Here is a 21435-nt window from a genome sequence, read left to right as displayed (position 1 = left end):
CTAACTATCAATATCAAACTTCAATAGTAAAATAAAGATATTTCGTTTTTGCTAAAAATCTCAAAAAATTTTCTGTAGTAATTTTTAATATATGCAACATCAATAAAGAAATATTACATTAATTTAGAAATACAGTTTTTTATATAGCAAATATATTTTTTAATTTCTTAAAAAAAAAAAAAAAAAAAAAAAATGTAAAAAAATCATAAGTCTCTGAATTTTCATTAATTTACATTAAACAAATTGTCACTTCGTAAGTTTCTAAAAACAATACTTCAATTCAAACGATTGTTCACAAGATAACATTTTATAAGTCATGCATATGCACGGGTATATTCTTCTATACAACACAGGAAAAATATCGTTACAGGGCGAAAATAATGGGAACGACTAACGTAAAGATTTATGTAGCGATTACTTCTCTCTTTTTTACGAACAAATTGGGTAGCCATTAGCTGGACGGTCGCCAACTAAAAAGCGTTACAAAGAATAGGATTCGCAAGAAACGTGGAGACACGATTGCAAAAGGAAAACAGCATCACCTATATTATTTTGCTATAAACTAACCTATTGTTCGATAATCTATCAGTATATTTAAATCATCAATATCAAGATGTACTTCTTTCGATTTTGACGAAAATTTCTGTTTGAATTTAAAATAGTGACTTAAGAATCTTTTTTTATAGTATTTGCTTTTATATTTTTCAATATTCATATTACATTAAATTAATATATTGATTAAAACATTTGTACACAATACATATATTTAGACCAAATTAATAAATATATTTAGACCAAAATAAAAATCCGTGTATTAACATATTGTTTGCCAAATTAACTTTATAAAAATTTCTCGTGAGATTTCACTTGAGTTTTTCGTCACTTATCTCATTTTCACTGTTATAAATTCTTGTTGAATTTTAGATAGTAATATTCATATTTAATTTATAAGTTTCAATATTAAATGTACGCATCTGCCAGAACGCATCTAAACGCCCTGTAACTACGAAAACATTCCTTCAAATATGTATGATATGGTAGGCGTGATACGTCAAAATTTCTATAAAATTGTAAATCCCTACTTTATAAATCGACGAACGTTTTTTCGCGAAATTTTTCATTGTAAATTGAGATTTGTAGCTCGTGCGAGTTTATAGAAATTCATACAGAATATATTTTTAAGCGTTTATCGCATATTTTTATACAACTGAGATTGAGGCAAAGTTTTCCGTCTCAATCTCAAAAATACTTTTGTGAAAATTCGTATACGTATTCTCAATTCAATTTGCACTCTCGATTCTGTTTCTCTCTTTCTCTTGACGGAAGCACACGAGGAAAACGCCGTAACACGGCTGTGCTCCAGTTTCTAGCTGGTAAATTTCGTCACGTCCATGTAAAACGCGCGAAAATGTTCCGTTCGCAAACGGAATGAGCTGCCGTTTCAGCGTAACGCGCGTAATATTTCAAGCGTAGGAAATCACATGAAGCATATTTGTCAAAAAATAAGTATAAGTGATTCTGTCAAAGAATACTGTAACGTACTCTGATAAAAAAATGAACGAAAATATCTCAAAATGATAAAGATTTGTCAGAAGATAAAGTTAGATAAAATACACAACACCTTCATATATGAAGTATATTTTTATATAACATAAAAATCTTCTCTTTCTTTCTAATAATAAAAATATATATGTAATTTTAATTTTTTTCATAATTTGGGTCAAGAGAGAATTTCTTTCTAAGTATTTCAACAGGCTGATGTAAAATATTCTATTACGTAAAATCACACATTACAAAAAATTTGCAGAAAAATTATCATAAAACGTCGAGAATTTAACTAACTTCGCTAATTTCATTCGCAGCGTTTGGCGAGTGAAATTTCGAGACTCACATCTCGAGTATTTCCAGTCATCGTCGACAACTTCGAAGGTTGGCGCTCGATATCAAGAGAAGATATAAATCGAGGAAAAGAGAGATGTGAAATGGAAAGAGGGAGACAGAGAAATTGAGTGAGGAAAAACCGGGCCAATCTTTGACCTTTTCGCGAGAAACTCACTTCTTGCCAGATTCGAGAAACATGTAATAAGATATCATATACGATATGGCGTCAATGCTAATTTGTTCGTATTGCTATTTCAATATTACTTTTCAAAAATTTGCGGACAAATTCAACTAAATAATTCGCAAAATTCAACTAAAGCCGCCACTAGACTGGCCCTTGAATGTTTTTTATAGCGCGGTAATGATGTCGCTTTAATTATTTCGGTTCTGGCTATATAAAAAAACAGTTCGCGTGAATAATGTGCTTTATAACAAAAACAAATTTTTAAATATCCTTGACATGATCTGAAAAATTTTGCTCCTATTTTTTTAATTATTTCATGTTGAGTTCTAGAAGATTTCACTAAATTTAATTTATATAGAAATTAAGCTTCTACTTTGTACTTTAAATACAGAAGTAATAAACGCAGTTTACTGTTTAAAAATTAAAAAAAGAAGAGTTTTTGCAGACTTATAAATTACAAATATTAAATAATTAAAAAAGAGAGTGATTTAACTACTTAAAATTCCAAGGTACATACACGTTAAATTAAAAATTAAAATTCAAAGAAGAAAAATAGAAAAAAACATATTTAAGTGACTCAGATTATTATTAATCTTTGAAATAAATAAATACATACGCGAATCTTGTATTTAATTTATTAAAAATTGAGTATTCAATAAACTGATTTAATAAAAATATATTTTTTTCATACTTTTATACAGATTCATTCAATATATTTTATTTTAAAACATAATTTCATATTTTAGAAAAAAAAAAAAGAGAGCGAAAACCGTAAAAGAAAAGATTAATTTAAACAAAACAAAATAATTATATTTAATAATATTTAAACAAAATAACTTTTATAATAATGTAATTTTTTTTTATGACGGATATTTATATTTTTGCACCGGATAAAGTTAACGATGTTGTTTTTTTCTCCTTTCTTTACACAAGATTTTTATTCCAACACTATCAAGCAGAACGCTTTGATATTATGGCGCGAATCTTTCTACGTTTTTACGAAGAGACGTTTCTCTGGAATATACACAAAGACAAATACAGTAGATCAACTCCCGACTTGCAGCTTTGCGGGTTCGCCTTTGCTTGTTCAAAGCCCGGTTAGCTCGTTGCGCGAGACGACGACGACGAATCCTACCATGCCTCCGCGGATCATGCAGTCAACTGTAGAAATGTTTCGTGTCTCGTACACAGTGATGAGTCCATAAGCCAATACTAGACCAACTCGCAATTTCTCTTGCGAGAATCAAGCCCAAATTCTCGTATCGCGAATATCGCGAATAAGATATACAAATCGTTCGTAAATATTTGTCGTGCTAATAACAATTATCGATTTTAGGAGATAACTAAAATATTATTAAAACTACTATATTATTAAAAAATTTATAATATTTTGTGTAAAATTTAAAATTATAATTAATAACTTAGAATTAATAAATTATAATTAATAAGTATATTGACTATTTTAAATTGTAATTATATTAAATTGTTTTATCTTTAGCAAGCATAATACATATAATAATTGTATAAATTTCGAAACCATGATATTACGATGTTACTTAATTGTTGAAGTTTTAATAATAAAAGTATTGTAATAATAATATTATATAATTCTTCATGCATTCTATTTACTTATCGTTATATAAAATATTTCAACAAGATTTGATGTTTCCCTAAAGAGATTATTAAGTACTCTTCTGTGTGAATTAGATTCATGAAAGCTCTTCCAATACATATTAAAAGTTTGTTTTAAATTAATTTCACTGAACTACTTTAGATTTTACTTATTGTTAATATAAAATTGAGAAAAAACGACAAATTTTTCAGACGCTCGGAGCTTTGGGACCTCGAGACGCTAATTTCTAATTGCTCGTTTAAGCAACGTGGAGGAAATTAGGCAAAGTGCCGTCGTCGTTAATTTCTCACCTCATAATTGCCATTAAGTTGCGCGGCGCTCGTTTCTATTCCAATTAATTGCACCGCACATTTAGCGTCGCAAATTAAAAAAATTAAATTTCTTTAATATCTGAGAAGCAATAGAACGTAAAAATATATTCTTCTACATATATTCTTCTAATTGTAAGAGAAGTATGCTGCATAAATAATTATATGTATGTGTGTGTATGTATGTGTATGACTTTGAAAATAAAATTCATTTTCTACACAAAAATCGATATATTGCTAATCGCGTCGAGTTCAAACTGATCCGCAAAAAATCCAAATCTAGCAAATAGTTCTTCCTCCGACGAAAAAATATATATATTGTTTACGTCAAGTTGTCATTCAGCAGATACAGCGATTCTTGCAAGCTTCTGTTCTCTAATAAAAAGCTCACATCTTCCTTTGAGCCCACGCGTACCGAGGGTAATAAAATAAAATAAAATAAAAAAAAAAAAAAAAAAAAAAAAAAACAAATAAAATCAAGTCAGGAAGATAAATAAACTCTCGTTGACATTCCTGAAAATCTGCTAGATTTGATTAAAATCCGTACACAAAGACCTGGATATCAATCGGTCCCTTCGTAGAATTTCCAAAATTCGCGGACAAACGTAGTGCGATAACCGGATAACGAAGTTAATCACTCGACCTACCCAATCCGTGTCGGCAACGCGCTTTGATTGTGATTGCCCCGATTGCACGACGGACGTAGAACGCACCATGGGTTTCCCCGGGGAATGAAAATTACGGAGACATTTTTTCGTCGTAAAGGCCTCTCTGTTCATTCTTACCAAAGGATGAATATGGTAACTCGTTAAGGCGGCTAATTAATAACGGGCTCCGTGTAAAAATCGCGCTAATTAGCGTATGTGAATATTAATGGCCATGATAGATACCGTGCGACGTTATCATCAGATATAATTTGCAAACCCACATAAATGCACTTTGGACAATGAACAAATAACTAAAAATTATAATATTAATAACAAATTATACTACTCAAAAATTCTTAAACTTATCTTAAAATATTCTATTTCTTAATTGATATGATTATGTCTTCTTTGTTTTTGCAAAGTCTATTTTAATAATGTTTAGAATGTTTATTAGAAAATCTATGACTTGCAAACTAGTTTATAAATATAATTAAAAGCTAAAATAACAAAATAAAGTTGTATGCAATTCGAATAATCCTACGTCATAAATTGAAACTGAATTATCAAAAAAGAATTTTTCTATTTCGAGATATGTATTTTAAAATATATAATTAGTAAAAAAATTTTTTAAAAAGCTACGTATATAAAAATAATTTATAAAAAATGTTTTTAAAAAGTTTAATAATAATATTAATTTAAAAAATTACGTATATTCTTATCGATAAATAAAAATGAAATATCCTTTTGTTTATTACAAAAGGAAAACTGTTGTAAAAATAAAATAATACTATATATAACTCCCTTGATAAATACAATATTAATTATCCCGATAAAAGAAAGTAGACGCAAATTAGTTCATAATTTAATTTTTTTTTAAATTTAACTCGATTCAATTATGAGTTAATAACTGCACCTATCGATTAATTGTTAGAGGGTGCCACATGATGCACATGATGCACCAAAATAGAGCCGATATTGCAGCTGTTTTCCGTATCAACACGAAGGCTTTAGAAGTTCTCTATGGTACCGGCACGATTCACCATAACAGAAATCTATTTTACCGCTAACATTCAACACGTACTCGCAAGTTAAAATGAATTAATTTTTCAAGTTCAATAAAACAACAATGGAGATAATCAATTCACATGAAGATATTTAACCAGAATGATAAATTTAAATCATCGCACAAATTGCGTCATTAAAATATTGTTCCTTTATTTTCTACTCTACTCTTCTACTTTTATTCACTCCTTCCAAATATGTTTAAATAAAGTTAAAACTATCCACCGTATATATTTTATTTTTGAGTACTTATTTTTCAAATATATCAGCACACTGACCTTACATTTCCAAATCTAAATTTTACCTCTCATATGATTTTCGAGAAGAGAATATATATTTTCTCTTAAATTTATTAGTAATGAAACACAAGAAAGTATCATATATTGAGATGAAGCTGTAAAGTTATAAAGTGCGAAACTTATTGTGTTAGAGGTTAAGAGGGTGTTTCGATAAAGGGAGTCACGTGCCAAGAATAATACGATGTAAATACAGTTTCAGCGAGCTAAAGCGCTCCTTGATTTCTCGGGAAGAGACGCTCGCGCGATGTTTCCACCGTTCCGCAATTCGCAAGGAGTCGGTCGGCAGTTGGCCGGGAACCAACAATGTCAATGGCATTTCCGAGCCGAATTAGTACGTTAATGCGGGGCGAGGCCCCGACACGAGGAAGCCCGCAATTAAGGGGCCAGACATCCTGTTTGAACCGTCTCTAACCAACAGGTACCTATACAGATGAGTTATCGTCGCGTCGAGAAACATCTCGACGAGGATATTATTATCGTTACTTGCGCCGCGTCGCGATAATTCCGTCCGCGAATTCTCGCGCAAAACGCGTCGTCGCATGCGTCTTGACGGCGCGTGACTTGCGATTCGTTCCGAATGCGTACTCCTTGTCGAATATAATACGAATTCTTATAAATAATTTAACAAAACAGAGATATAGTATATGTATATATATATATATATATATATATATATATATATATATATATAAATATCAAAGTGCGTCAATAAACAACGGTTGAAAGACGCATGACGTCTGGTGCAAAAATAAGTCAAAATTAGAGAGCAAATTTTTTTCGCATATGGCTGTTTACAATTTTGCCGATAAAAAATGAGATAACAATTTTTACGATGAAAAGTGGAATTTTGAAAATTTTTCAAGCCAACTGAATCATACTTACACGTACACAGTCAGATGATTACAAACATTTGACTTTTAAGAGCAATAAAAACTTTTAACCCCCCTTTTATATGCATAATATAAAAAATTTGTAAAATAATTTTCTAAACGCCAAGTATATAAACTACTAGGAGTATTCAATATAAGAAATAAAAGGATATAATTTCATCCTTTTTTAATCGTTAGCTGAATTTTGTCTCACGTTCGCACTTATTGTTTTGAATTATTTTTCTATCATATGTCTCTTTTATTTTTTATAGCGATATTTGACTAGTAATATTTTTGAAGTGTACTTACCTCCAAGTGAGATTTCGATACTGCCATTGTTGTCCGTGGATGGTAAAACGCTTATGCCTTGTCCTGACGAATCTGGAATCCGGCTGATCCGGCAGTCCGCATCTCTTCGCTCTCATCAATTTCCTCGTCGCCTCGTCGATTTCTCCCGTTACGGGAATACCACCGAATTTCTGACAAGAATATAAATATGCACGAGTTACAATCACTGTAGTATAATCTTTCGGAAATGAAATATTATATTAAAAAGAAAATCTCCGCAGAAATATCAGAAATGATAGAGATTACATTTCCTTTATTTCTCTTTCTCTCTGTAATGTCAAAAAAAGATAAAGAAACGCTAACAATTTTGAATTTAACTATTTACAGTACAATTATTTAAAAAAAATTTTTTTTCTTTCTTTTTAATGAAAAATAACTATTTTTTATAAGATCCGTAAATAATAATATTATTGTATAAAAATTCCTACGTCGAAAAGTTAAAAAAATACATTTTTATTTTTCATCTCTATATAAACTCTCAAATATTTTAATATCTAACACTCGCTTACATAGAAAACAATATTTCGACGAAAATCCAAAAAATATCATTGTTTAGTATGATCGATATTTCGAGAAACTCATTTTACTGACAATGAGTAGTTTTTTCCCAGAAAAACAATCGATTCCTCAGTCAACAAAGATCCGTTTTATCTTTTTGAAGAACGATAAACGCTTTCGAGCATTTCAACCAGAAACCCGTCCGGAATCTGACAAACGCGATTATCGATAAAACCATCGAGAAACGTCGATGGATAAAACTCGCTCCCCTCAGGACTTAAGATTATTATAAAATGTCCGAAGTATTTCGAGTTCCATTTCTAATTTAAGTCTGATGCTTTCGATCAAGCTATGTCCTCCCTCTCCGCGCACTTCTCGCGGACAATGGTTAGTGAAATGCAACCGTTTGCGAAAGGAAAATAAAGTAGTAAGAATGCTACTCGAGCTTACTCAATAAAGATTTGCATGAGAATCGAAAAGAAGAAGCATATATCCGACACTCGAAGGAATCCCTTAGGACATTTTGCCCCATTTTCCTACTTCCTTCGACAGGATTTCCATCGATTCGCTCACGACAGCTTCCAGAGAATCCGTATTCAATCGATCGCGTTTTCATGATAGGTATATACGTACTTTTGTGGAATAGAGAAGTGCACTCGCGATTCTATTTGGTCCATTATGCAGTTTTCATATTATCTTAAAATGTTGCATGAATAACAACGAGAATAATTATTGATTTAAGCGATTTGCAGAAATCGGCGCGCAATCAAATTTTAGCTGTTAATTAATAAGTCAAAGCTTTAAGTAAACTGTTTACGTTGAAACCTTAAGATGATAAAATTTTACGCAAAACATAAGTCATATAGTATATTTGTAGTAAAATTGTAAAATTGAAAATATTAAATTATTAAACCATTTTTTACTGCACAATATAGAGTAAACTCGAGTAAGATGACCATAGTTTTTTAAAATACAAAAAACATACTTTTATTTTTTTTTAATGTTTGGCATATTATCTTCACTGAAGCTTAAATTACGTAACATTATGGAAATTAAAAGGAAAATATTTAATAGAAATTTTATATTATCAAAATAGTGCAACATAAGCATTGGCCACCTTACCCAACTTTTAGAGAAAAGATGATTATAGTGACGGAAAGATGGCCATAATATTTATAAAAAAAATAGTAAAAACGAAAATAAAAATTATCGGTCATGTAATAATTTACATATCTTTATAATATGTCTAACGTCGATTACGATTGCTTGACTGTAATTTATTCGACGTTATAACAGTTTTTAGTGGACACGTGAAAAACTTTGCGGGTAGTCAAAAGTAAAAATATGATATAAGATTCACAATATTGTTATTTCGAATAATGCACATAAACTACTGTAAATATCGATTATCTTGATAATGACTAAAAAAGAGCAGTACGCAATTATTGAAAAAATTACAGCCTAAGACCATCTTTTCGGTATGGCCATCATACCCTAGTTTACCCTAATCATATCTATCGTAATTTTGCTTACCTGCAGATTTTTTATAGCATCCCTGAGCTGGTCCTCTGTCCGTAAGTTTCCTGTCTCGAGATCAGTAAAGGGTAAATAACCGAACTTCATGAGATAATTTTGCTGTAATAAAAAAAGAGAAAATGGTTAAATATTATGATATTAGAGTGCAAGTATTAATAATATAAATAAAACTTAGACAGATGTATTTCAGAAAAATTTTTTCCTTTAAAAATTTCCCTAAAAATTTTTTCCTTTAAATCATATATAGCTGTTTAAAATATATATATATTTTTTTTTTAATATATAAAATTTATATATTACAGTATATAAAAGTAAAATTAAAATGTATTAAGAATTATTATTTTTTTCTATTTGTACAATTCCACGATATAAATTTTTGATTTCCTACACAAGAAATATATATACTCTAAATATACGCGAAGATAATTTACATTACGTAGGGTGTGTTCGCGCAGATTTACAGTCATCTTGTCGTCTCGTGCCGACGTACGGCAAACTGTTAATTTATGCACATTAATTGGCTATCGTGATGAGAAATAGTTGAGCAAGAATGTGCTATCAGATCGCGCATGCGGTGCTGATCGTTGAGGAATGATAACTCTCGATTGATTACTACTTTGGGTGGAATAAGGATTTATCGTGTCGCATGATAATGGAAATCGCAGTAAAATCCTCTCTCCTCTTCATTTTCTCACGCTCTCTGCACAAGCACGGAAAGAAATAAGAAACCGATAAAAAAAAGGAATAAGAAATAAAGAGCCGATAGGAGTGAAAATTATTTCATGACACGAGATCGTTACCGTAACGAAAATAAAACGTGCGCAATGTAATTTTGGAGTTGTACGTATCACTATATTTACAGGATACGTTGGAGATACGTTTATTTATGTGCACTTAACTGTATTGATTTATCCGCATATTGCATCGGAATAAAAACTGCGACAGCCAGCAGAGCTGGAAAAACTCAGCATACCCGATAGCACGAAGCGAAATGTTTTACCAATTAGTTTTATTCCATTAATCTTTTAGTTCAATTCTTTTAAATATACAGTTTTATTCCATGTTTTTCCTTCCAGAGATCTAAAAATTTATTTTGGCATAAATAACAAATTAACCCAGAATTTTAATTTTATCTGAACGATAATATAAAAATTTTATGGACTGAAGAAATTATTAGAAAGTGTACCCACCCTCTTACTTATTTATTAATGTAATGTTATCTTTTTGATATCTGACTTATTTGCGAATGAAAATTTTATGGATGCCGACTTTTCGTTCTTAAGTTTGCTAAACCGTGACTTTGTCGAATTGATTTGTAGGCAAAATAATGCGGAGATCATTTTTATCGCTTGCGGAAATAGCTTCTAAAAGATGACAGAATGTGAAAGAGCCATAGTGAAAGAACAGAAGTGAAAGATCATAAATTCATGGAAACTCACGATATCTAACCGCTTATTTGCATGCCGAGTCACGATGATTATTTTGCGTTAAATATTCTTTTCAAATCGTTGTGTGCGTACAGAGGATCGTAAACGTTAAATTCAAGAGAGATTGTTAGAGACCGTACAAAAATTGTAAAACATATATTACGTTACGTAAAACGTAAATGTACAGATAACATTGTATGATGTAAATGTTCTGACTAAACGCGTAAATGTTTTGATTAAACGCTATATGTTTGCAGACTTGTGCGTAGGAAATAATTAGTCTAAAAAATCAATTATAATAAGCTGAGCTCACTATCAAGTCATATCACAATTTTTTAGTATCTGACATAAGATGGTAAATTATTAAAAATTGTCTTTGGTCACAATTGTAGAAATCTTATTTTATATATATATTATATAAAATTAAATATATTTCTCTCTCTCTCTCTCTCTTTCTCCTTAAAAATAACTCTTAAATATAAATGCTAATAACTAATAAATAAATAATTAATCCTCCATACATTGTATAGATGATAATAATAGATTATTAAAATGTTTTCAAATTTATTTTAAATCAATATTTTTAAGCTTAATTTTGAATAATTTATTTTTATATATTCTTTCTCGTGAAAAATAAGAATTCATTTTCCTTTTTTAGCAAATTTAGTTAGTTGCATTGATGCATATTAAAGATTGTCAAATTTACAATATTATAAGTATATAAAACAATAAGATAATTAATACGATAAGTTATTATTATCATTATTTGTATTAAACAATAATAACTCATAATATTAGCTTATTATTATTTATGCTAAAAATGTAAATTAATATACGACAGCCTTTAACGTGCGCACTATTCAAATAAAAAGTCGCTTCTATCAAATTAGATTCCTCACAGACAGGAAATCGCTAATCTTCAATTTCGTTTTCCTAATTTAATAAACATTTCTCGCAGGAAGTGCAATCAAGAGTAAAGATAATTTCGCTGATTGTCGATGCACTAAAACCGCCGCGTACTTCGCAGAAAGCGTCCGTCAGGATGACGAAAACGGTCGCAGGTCTGTCTGCTAGTCGACACGTGGCGGAGTGTCGCTATCTTTAGGGGTTCCTCGGCTACGTCGGCTCGAGACGGAGAAATCGCGTCTTGTTCCCGACCGCCGCCGTCGAGAACGAATTCCGATTCGCGCCAGGAAATAAAAAAGCGCGCTGTTCCGACTTTCGACGATGAGAAAAAGCAGAAAAGAAAATGGGACGGTTATCCTTTCGACGAACGAACGTTCAGTGAAATGGAAGAGTGGAAAATGATTTATGACCTTCCGCTAAACGGTAATAATTTTTAATTACTATTATTCAATAATTTCTAAATTGTATCCTTTAATACTCCGCGACGAATAATTATGATAATGGTGAGCAAGAATTATTTTTTGCCGCTACCGAAAATCGTTACAAATAAATTGTTCGGAGCATCTTTAATACACGAGAAATTGCTGGATGCAAATGATGCGAGTAATCTTGTTCGTCTCCTTTGCGCGCATTTTTAGAATCTTTTAACAGCGATTCGAGATGCGCCTCCAATGTTCTCGACAAAAGGGTCTTTGAGATCATGGAACGTCATTACGACGATTGATGTTCAATCCTCTTTATTCATTCAATCTGCTCCCTTTCGCAGACATTTCAATTCTATTTCTTAAAGCGCATATATCATACGAATGACAATGTTTACTCTTGGACTGTGAAAGGTAGATTATATAAGCAAGAAAATGCAAGAAAATTCGCGTTGTGAAATTTTATCATAAAATACTCGTGATATTGAAAATCCTACGTAAAACACCGAGAGAGAAACTTTATTTTTCTAAATGCTTCTCAAAGATAAAAAGTCTGTACTCAATTCAAATATAACATTGGTACGGATACGCATATCGTTTTATGTATGAGATTTTATATTTAAAATTAAAATATATAAATTAATTTAATTAATATTCGTATACGTTATTTTTTTCACTGTAACTCAACATTAACAGCTCTCCTTATCGTGTTGTTATATCAGTCGATATAACCTTATGATAGAAATGTATCTTAGTTACAAAAGTATTTCCTAAGAATTCATATCTCGATTTATCTTTTATTTTTGGATCTTTTCGTATCTTATTATCGAAAGATAATTACAGAGCCCACGATAATCAAAAGTGCCAAGCGAGATAACATTACCGCAAGAAGACGTTAATAATAAAACTATTTATTTGAAAAGAGAATTTCTCGAAATAAGTGAAAAAATGATATTTTTTCAAACATCACAGAAATATTGAAATAATGTATATAAATTAACAAATTATATAATTATTATCAAAATTATTCTTTTAAAAATGTTAATTTTTATTTTAAAAAATTTTAATGTTTTTTCAAGACTTAATATTAATTTTATCATTACTTCTACAATTATTTCAAAGAACAGAAATATTGAAATAATGTATATAAATTAACAAATTATATAATTATTATCAAAATTATTCTTTTAAAAATGTTAATTTTTATTTTAAAAAATTTAAATTTTTTTTCAAGACTTAATATTAATTTTATCATCACTTCTACAATTATTTCAAAGATTAAGTTGTGGTTAAATAGTTATAATTGTAAGATAATCACTATAAATAATTATCAAGTTTCTAGAAAATGAATGCCTTCGTGCATTAGTAATGATTAAGTTAACGCGCTTCTTATCGCTCTCCATAATTTTTTACGTCTATTTTTCAAACTGGATCGTCCTAATTACCGCGGTCGTAAAATATCTTTTACGACGGATTACTGTATACGTTTCTTGCCAACTATGTTTCGCCGAGGCCATATATGAGCGACTAGTAATCGCGCGAACACGTGCGTCGTCCAAAGGGAGACACGCAAGGGGCTCTGAGGAGGGTGACCAGTGGACTTAGACCGTGTTTGGTCATCGAGCACGCAAGATTTCTCCCGCATTGTGTTCGCGGATCCCCTTTGCTTTGGAGAACCGGTTGCATCGCGTACCACGTCACTGTTTGCTTGCGCCGCCATTTAAGGCGGATAATATATATATATCGAGGAATGTGTCTCTCGAACAAAGAGATATTTTCCTTCTTTCTAGTCCTCTTTTAATCCTCACTTGACTAAACGCGATGCGCCTATCATAAATGCACCTTTTTCACGTGAAAAAACGTTTGCCGCGTTCTTTTTCTTTGTCATTTTAGAGCTTAAATTTGTATAATCCTCTCTCTCTTTCTCTCGCTTAATTCTATTAATTAGAAGCCTACAAAAAAAACATAAATAAACAATATTAAAAATTAAAATTAAAATATTTACGAGTTGTAATAAATATAGTTGTTGAAATTATTTTCATCCTCATTTTTTTTGGACATGAATGGTCGTACAAGTAAAAAAAAAAAAAAAACAACGATAGCGATTCAAAGCCACGATGAGATCATAGCAGTATAAGCAATAAGTAATAAAATGGCTGAGAAAAAACGTCAAGATGAATTAAAGACGACTCGCCTCGCGCGTCCCATTATAAGCGGCTCATTATATGTGATTATCGACATATCACTGAATTCTGAAACCACCATATAAAAGGGCAAGGTCACATTGTTCGTTACTCCTGACACAGCGATCGCGCTTATCAAATCACGGCAAGAAGAAAACTCACACGGTGAGGAAACTCGGTCATGATTCCCGATAACATTATAACAGAGAAAAAAGAAAGGCGACGAAAGAAAGAAAGGGATGCGTTTTTCAGACATGCTTGGATCATCTTTGAAACTTCGACATTTTTTTTTCCTTACTTTCAATTCCAATTTCCAATCTAACATCTGCTTTGATACTTTAAGCTTTAAGCAGTCAGATAATCTTCTTTTAAAACTATTTAATCTACAGTTTTGCCGAAAGGTCCTCTTTAAACCTCTAAGTGGAAAACTTCGTTTACTGTGTAAAGTAAGAACTCCATTCCTTCTTGAAAAAAAATTCATCCAAATCCTCTAGAATTCATAAAAGTGACAAAATTAAGGTTGAAAATAGAAGATAATTTTGTCCATCGACACGCCAAGAGACGCGAAAAAAATATTGAAATCTTTAAGATTATTCTAAATATTATCCAGGTCCATTATATTGATAATTATTATTATATATTAATATATTAATTATCTTAACAATGTATTAAATAATATATTAATCAAATGAATTAAATTTTTAATAATTTATTAACTAATTTATATAAGTTATTATTATTGTATAGTAATAATTGATGTAATTTGCTTCAACAATGAGATTCGAAAAAATTAATCTTAAAAAGTTCTATAAAAAGTTTTAAAAAATGCAAAAAAATCAGACTCAAGAGATTACATGTCATCGCAATCTTCAATCATATTTATTGACAAAATTATATCCTTTAATTTTGTGATGCAATGTTACGGCGTAACATGCGACAGTCTCAGGAGAGATATATCACAATCAGACGCAAAAATGGCAATGGGCGAGAAAAATGTAATTTTCACTCTCTCTTCCTTTGGTCTTGCGAGCATACAAAAAACGTACATACACTAGTTATTTTGCTTATGACGTTAGAACATAATATTCGCGTCCAAATGCATAGTCGTGGTCGGATGGTACGTCGTCTCTTGGAAAAGTTTTTCTCGCCTTTGTCCTTGTGTATAAGACAGGGTGCATACATATTTACGTGCGGGCGTACAGAAAAGTATTCCCTGCCTTTGATGTCAGGCGACTATTCATTTCGTTTGGCCTTCCGCATTTAACGTAGCGAACACGTCAGATTATATTTCATGGAAGAGCAAATTACGAATTTATACATTGAAGTTATTAATTGTAATAAATATACTCTCATTGTATATGTGCATTAAATACTGTAATAAATATGTTAATCTTGAAATATTGAATAGCTGTTGTTTATTTAATTAAGTTTAAATAACGAATATATGATTATATGTAATATTAACTTGTAATGAGAGAATTATGAATATTATATAATTTATATTTTGTATTTTTTTATACAATAGAATATTTTATAGAATATAAAATATTAATTGTTGATATAATAAATATTTTCATATTAAAATTTGACTTGTCAAAGCGGCGCTGTGTTTAAATTAATAAAACAAATTGATGATTAATATTTTAGGAATTTAAAATTACTATTTTGAAATTGATATATATTATAATTATATTTTGCACAAAAGTCATGACAAACAATAAATAATACTTTATTTGTCTATCTTATTGTTCAAAAATTATTATTTATAAATAATATTCTTTCAAAATAATAATAATAATAATGATAATAATTCTCGTATAAATATAAAAACACAAAATAGATTAATAAAGAAGTTTATAACTTCGTTTTTTCTAGTAAAAACGCAAGAGTATACTTTCTTGCGCATCGTGTTGTTAAATCATGACGACGATGTTTTTTTTTTTTTACCTCTTTCACTATACCACGTGCGAGACGTGACTTTCGACATCCATGCGCTTCCGTAAACGACGGAAATGGTATAGAGGCGGAAAAACGAGGCGGTAAAAAGCTATCGAAGTGGAAATTCCTGTGAAGTCGATCGCACAGAGCTAATCGTGCTCATATATTACACCCTCAATATAACCTAGTTCAGTTACATCACTAGTTGATTTTTCACCATATGATAAAAATTAAAAATTAAATTATATTCTTTAAAATGAAAGAGCTATGTATATGTATACATGCATATGTATCTAATTTTCTAAATAATTTTGTAATATATATATATATACATTTACACATATATAATTGTTTTCTAAGAATTCAAATATTGTCTCCAAATGTTTTTTCGAGAAACATAATTTATTTTGCTAGAACAAAAAAATCTCTCTAGTTTTCCTATTAAAAAAAAAATTATTTTTTTGTTTAGACATTTGCACGGTATTTTTTTCATTTCGAATATAAGAGCTACAACTTCCGTCAAATATTCACTTAAATTATTGATTCAGGAAATATAGTCGCATCACGTTACAATTCCAAAAGAGAACCGTGAAGCTGTATTATCATACCAATATTGTTTGCACTGTCAACATGTAATTTGAAACAAATATAATACCGTTACAAGCACCGTTTGCGCAAATATTCACGATATATAGAATATAATAATGTTGAACAAAGAATGCCATGTTTTATTGCGCAAATCTGGCTAATAAAAAAACCGCAGACAAATATGAATGTCGCCTCGGAGAAAAGAAATTGGCGATAAGAACAAAACGCACGGAATCAATAACTACGAGAAGATAATTTCGAAGGGCAATAAAATTTATGGAGCATGCAAGTTTACGCTACAAGGAAAATTCAATCATAAATAACAAACTCGGTTAATGTCGATTGAACTCCGAGATACGATCAAAGCGCTAAATTTAATCATGAGCCAATTCGCGGAAAATTTCGTAAAAAATTGATGAGAAAAAGAGAATAAATAATAAAATAATTATAGTTTTTAGTTCAATTATATAAATACTGATATACGACTATTGTTAAAGTATACCTACTCAAAATTTTCTGCGACTAATGTTTATGTTAGTGTTATTGATTTTAGTTAACACATTTTATTTGTCGTAATTAATTATTACAAATGTGCTTTTGACTAACCTTTTGAGACTATTGATTATATTTATAATTTAATTAGCTCCTCTATTTACAATTTATATTTAATATATTTATTATATTTATTTATTATATTTAATATACCACAAAGCAAAAATGTCTTTTAATTTGTTGAAAATGGGGGTGCTACATATTATAATTAAATATATTTATTCCTCAAATTTTCTATTCTTATTTACGCAGATAATATTGGTTCATTTATATATTTCCGAAAGTCAAATTCTTCTTCTCGTAGTCGAAAATTTTTCAAATTATCGCATATATATATATATATATATATATATATATATATGTATATATGTATTTAGCAGTCAGTATAGCATCATGAATAAGCACGACGTGTTATCGTAACAAGCTGCAATTGCAAGAGAGGTTGTTGCGATTTGCCGCAATATCATCGTGGTCGGATGCTTCAGTTAACGAGTACTGCACTCGCACTTTCGCGAGCAGGCAAATGCAAAGCGCATCTACATAGAAGACAGCACGTTTGTACAGAGAACAAGAGAGAGAAATACCTACGCAAGGACTGCAGAAGAAAAGAGAGAGAGAGAGAGAGAGAGAGAGAGAATATGCAAGCTACCGAGCTTTCAATGTCGAGTATCGTCGATCAAACGTGTTTCTTCTTTATGTCACCGCAGTTTCGCGTATTAAAGTCTTTTTAACAAGGATCAATTCGATCAGCCGGTCGGCCACTTGACCTCGTTGACCCGATTTCCGGTTCGCTCTCGATGTCCTCGATGCTTTCCTCGATCGTCATTGTCGTCGCTCCGCCAGTTCCATTCTTACCGGAAGATCAAATACAAAAGATCAAATACGGAAGAGAGATCTCCGATTTTATTTGAGAAGCCTTTATATCGACTAAAGGTTCTTCACAGCCAAGAAAAAATGATATAAAAAATATTATTGAATTATAGTTATCTTTAGATTTTATTATATAATATCTTGTAATTCTACTTACAAAATACATATTTACAGTTATCTTTCTATTTTAACTATGATATTAATATTTAATATATTTATATAAAGATAGAATTATTATTATTATTATGTGTGTGTGTGTGTGTGTGTGTGTGTGTGTGTGTGTGTGTGTGTGTGTGTGTGTACTATATATACTTCTTCAAGCATTTTATACATCTTGTAAAAACCGAATCACCGAATAAAAATCCAACTGTAATTTAACAATGTTCATACGAATGCATGAGAATTTGCATTTTAGTCATGATCTTTCTCTCCTTCTCTCTTTTCACATCCGCTGTCGATCGTGTAGCCAGTGGCCCGTTTCCGGTTACGTGAGCATTCGGGTAGTCCGAATATTCTGAACGGTAAACAAAACGTGGTTAGAATAACTGTCTGAGGAAAAAAACAAATAGCCGAAAAAAGCGCTCCGACTGTTTCGTGCCAATCGATCCTTTTGTCTTCTGCCTCTTTTCTTCTTCCCCGATAATTTTCTCTCGTATAATTTATATAGCAATCGTATTTTCTCACCTTTCGGCGCAACAATAGTTCGCGAATCCCATAAAAATTCTTTACAAATGTTTCACTCTGATATGAGGAGTGTGTAAAAAAGAAATAGATGTATATTCTTCAAGCAGCTCGAAGAATTGTTATCACAGATTAGAGTTAAAAATTTGTTGGAATAACGGTTGGGGCGATGCTTGAAAGATAGCAGAGCAAGACGTGCACGATTGAACATTCGTCGTTGTTTAGGCTGCAACATCTGCCGCGATTGAAGCGTTCCGGCTAACTGCAGCGTTGTTCCCTCAGCAACGCGACCCTAAAGCAACAAACCTAATCGCGCGAGTCCGTCTTTCGTCGCATTCGCGCTCGACAACATTGCATGAAATCATTTTCGGAATGTTCATCGAAACATTTGCATTTGTGGTTTCTTCAAGACAGGGAGATATTTGTCATTTGTAAAAAAAAAAAAAAAAAAAAAAAACACATTTAAAATGTTTCGTGGAATTGTGACGCGAAATAATATGATAATCTTGTTTTTTTTTTTAAATTGCAAAATTATCATTTTATATGTTAAATATGTTTGTTGTAATTTGATTCCTGTTTCTAGAAACTCTGTAATTGTTATTTTATGTGTAAGATATGTTTTTTTTTTTTCATTTTCGTATGTCTAAGAGAACAATAATTTTACTGTATTATTTCATATGACAATTACATCTTCAAAGCTTCGTCAATAATTGATGCATGCATCATCAATGTTCTTGTATTTTCTACTTCGCAAATTTCTTAAGTTTATTATTTGTGCGACACGACAAACTATCGCGATCGTAAACATACATATTAGTATTATCACTCAACGATCTGTTTCAGGTTACGTAAACGTTTGATAATGTACGCATGACAAACTCGAATAGAATAACTGTCCGAGAAAAAAAAAGCCATTAGCCGAAGAAAAAGATCGCATCGACAATTTTGTGTCAATCGAGAAAATAAATTAAAACGAATTTCTTGTTATAACGCGGTCGTATTTCTTTGAAGCTGGTAGGATTATATCGACAGAATCAAATCGGATCTATTGGAATATTTAGTATTCATTTTGTATTAATTTGTGCCAGAAGAAGTAAAGATAATTTTGTACTCTGTATCATTTCCAAAAAACCATAGCGCTTCTTGCTTCCTGTTAAACTGACTAAGAGCCAAACCAAAACAAAACGAAAAAAGAAAAACAAGATAATTAAAAATTGAAAGGATTGAATTTATACTAATTTGTACCACTAAATATAATTTTGTGGAAAAGACGAAAAAAAGAAAAAAAAAACACGTGGTATTACTAACTTGTAATATAAGGAAATCTGGCGAAGCCGACAATTCTGATTTCGATGAAACTCTATATATACATATAGAGAAGAAATAAATAGATAAATTTAGAAATTTTTGATTGTAGTCCAAAATCGATTCCAAGAGATAAAATCACTCCTCATATATGTAGAATGACTCTTTATTTTTCTTGATATATCTCGAAAATTATTCTAAATGTCAAAAGATGTTTTATAAAAAAGTTTCAATGTAAAAACTTCTATTTAAACACATTAATAATATTTGGAAAATATTTTTAATTAATAATTTTTTCAAAATATTTTCTTTTTTTTCGCCCCTTCCGCACGAAATACAAAATTACAGTTTAACGGTACAAATTAGGATAAACTCAGCCCTTTCGATTTCTGGTCTTGTTTTTCTCTTTTCGTTTTATTTTGGTCCTGCCAACTTAATAAGAAACTAGCAGCGCCACGGTTTTTTTTCGAAATAACACGGAATACAAAATTATCTTTACTAGTACAAATATTAGTACATAAAATGTATACTAAATATTCCAATAGATTCGATTTGATTCTGCCGATATGATGCTGCCAGTTTCAAAGAGATCGCGGCCACCGTATGTCGAACAGATGCTCGCTTGCACAAGAGCGGGAGTGCTTCCAAAATATTTGCCAAGCTCATGACTTGTTAAAGATAATGGCACTACATCCATTATGAGGCACACTCTAATGTATTCTCAAATGTAGCACTCCTGATGCACTCTATCCATCATTATTATTCGTTAATGATTCGCAACCGGAGATTGTACGATTTCACGTTGAGAAGCGCATCTCTCCTAATCGCAGCTCTCCTCTAACCTAATTTTATATTTTCGCTGTTGCAAATGCAGCTCTAAAGAATCTGTAAATTCTATAATAAACCCTGTAATTTTATAATAAATGAAAATTCCATAAAAAACAATTTTTCAGAATTAAACATTTTACTTTGACAAAATTGCAATTAAAAATGACTGATTTTCTTGAGAAAATATAAATTTCTTTACGAGTGTCTTTAATTTTATAAATTCTTGTGTAAATACATTTTTAATAAATTTACGTAGAAATTCTGATATAAAGCGAATTCTCGCAAAGAATATACCTTTATCCAAAATCTAATAAAATAAATATTTGTATTATTTGTATTATATACAAATAATACAAATATAATAATATATTTTTATATTCTCATAAGAAAGAGTATATTCTTAATTTCGAACGACTATTTGCGACGTTCCAGACAATGAACGCAAAATACTAAATGCATCACTGCGTCAC

At 30.6% G+C, this 21435-nt stretch overlaps 1 protein-coding gene across 2 annotated transcripts in view; it reads right to left on the bottom strand.

The window, feature by feature from the left end:
* Mmp2 (Matrix metalloproteinase 2) overlaps window positions 1-21435 on the bottom strand; it is a 169234-nt gene that overhangs the window by 92929 nt on the left and 54870 nt on the right. For both annotated transcript variants that reach the window (XM_072890965.1, XM_072890964.1), the window contains exons 3-4: window positions 9263-9364; window positions 7193-7362 (exon numbers count right to left, since the gene is read on the bottom strand). In XM_072890965.1, the coding sequence (XP_072747066.1) occupies window positions 7193-7362; window positions 9263-9364 (272 nt within the window). The remainder of the gene's footprint in view (window positions 1-7192; window positions 7363-9262; window positions 9365-21435) is intronic.

This window comes from Anoplolepis gracilipes, chromosome 4 (genome assembly GCF_047496725.1).
Source record: "Anoplolepis gracilipes chromosome 4, ASM4749672v1, whole genome shotgun sequence".
In the NCBI taxonomy this organism is placed as follows: Eukaryota; Metazoa; Arthropoda; class Insecta; order Hymenoptera; family Formicidae; genus Anoplolepis; species Anoplolepis gracilipes.
The sequence above is the reverse complement of the archived record's forward strand: the minus strand, read 5'-3'. Positions and strand labels throughout refer to the sequence as shown.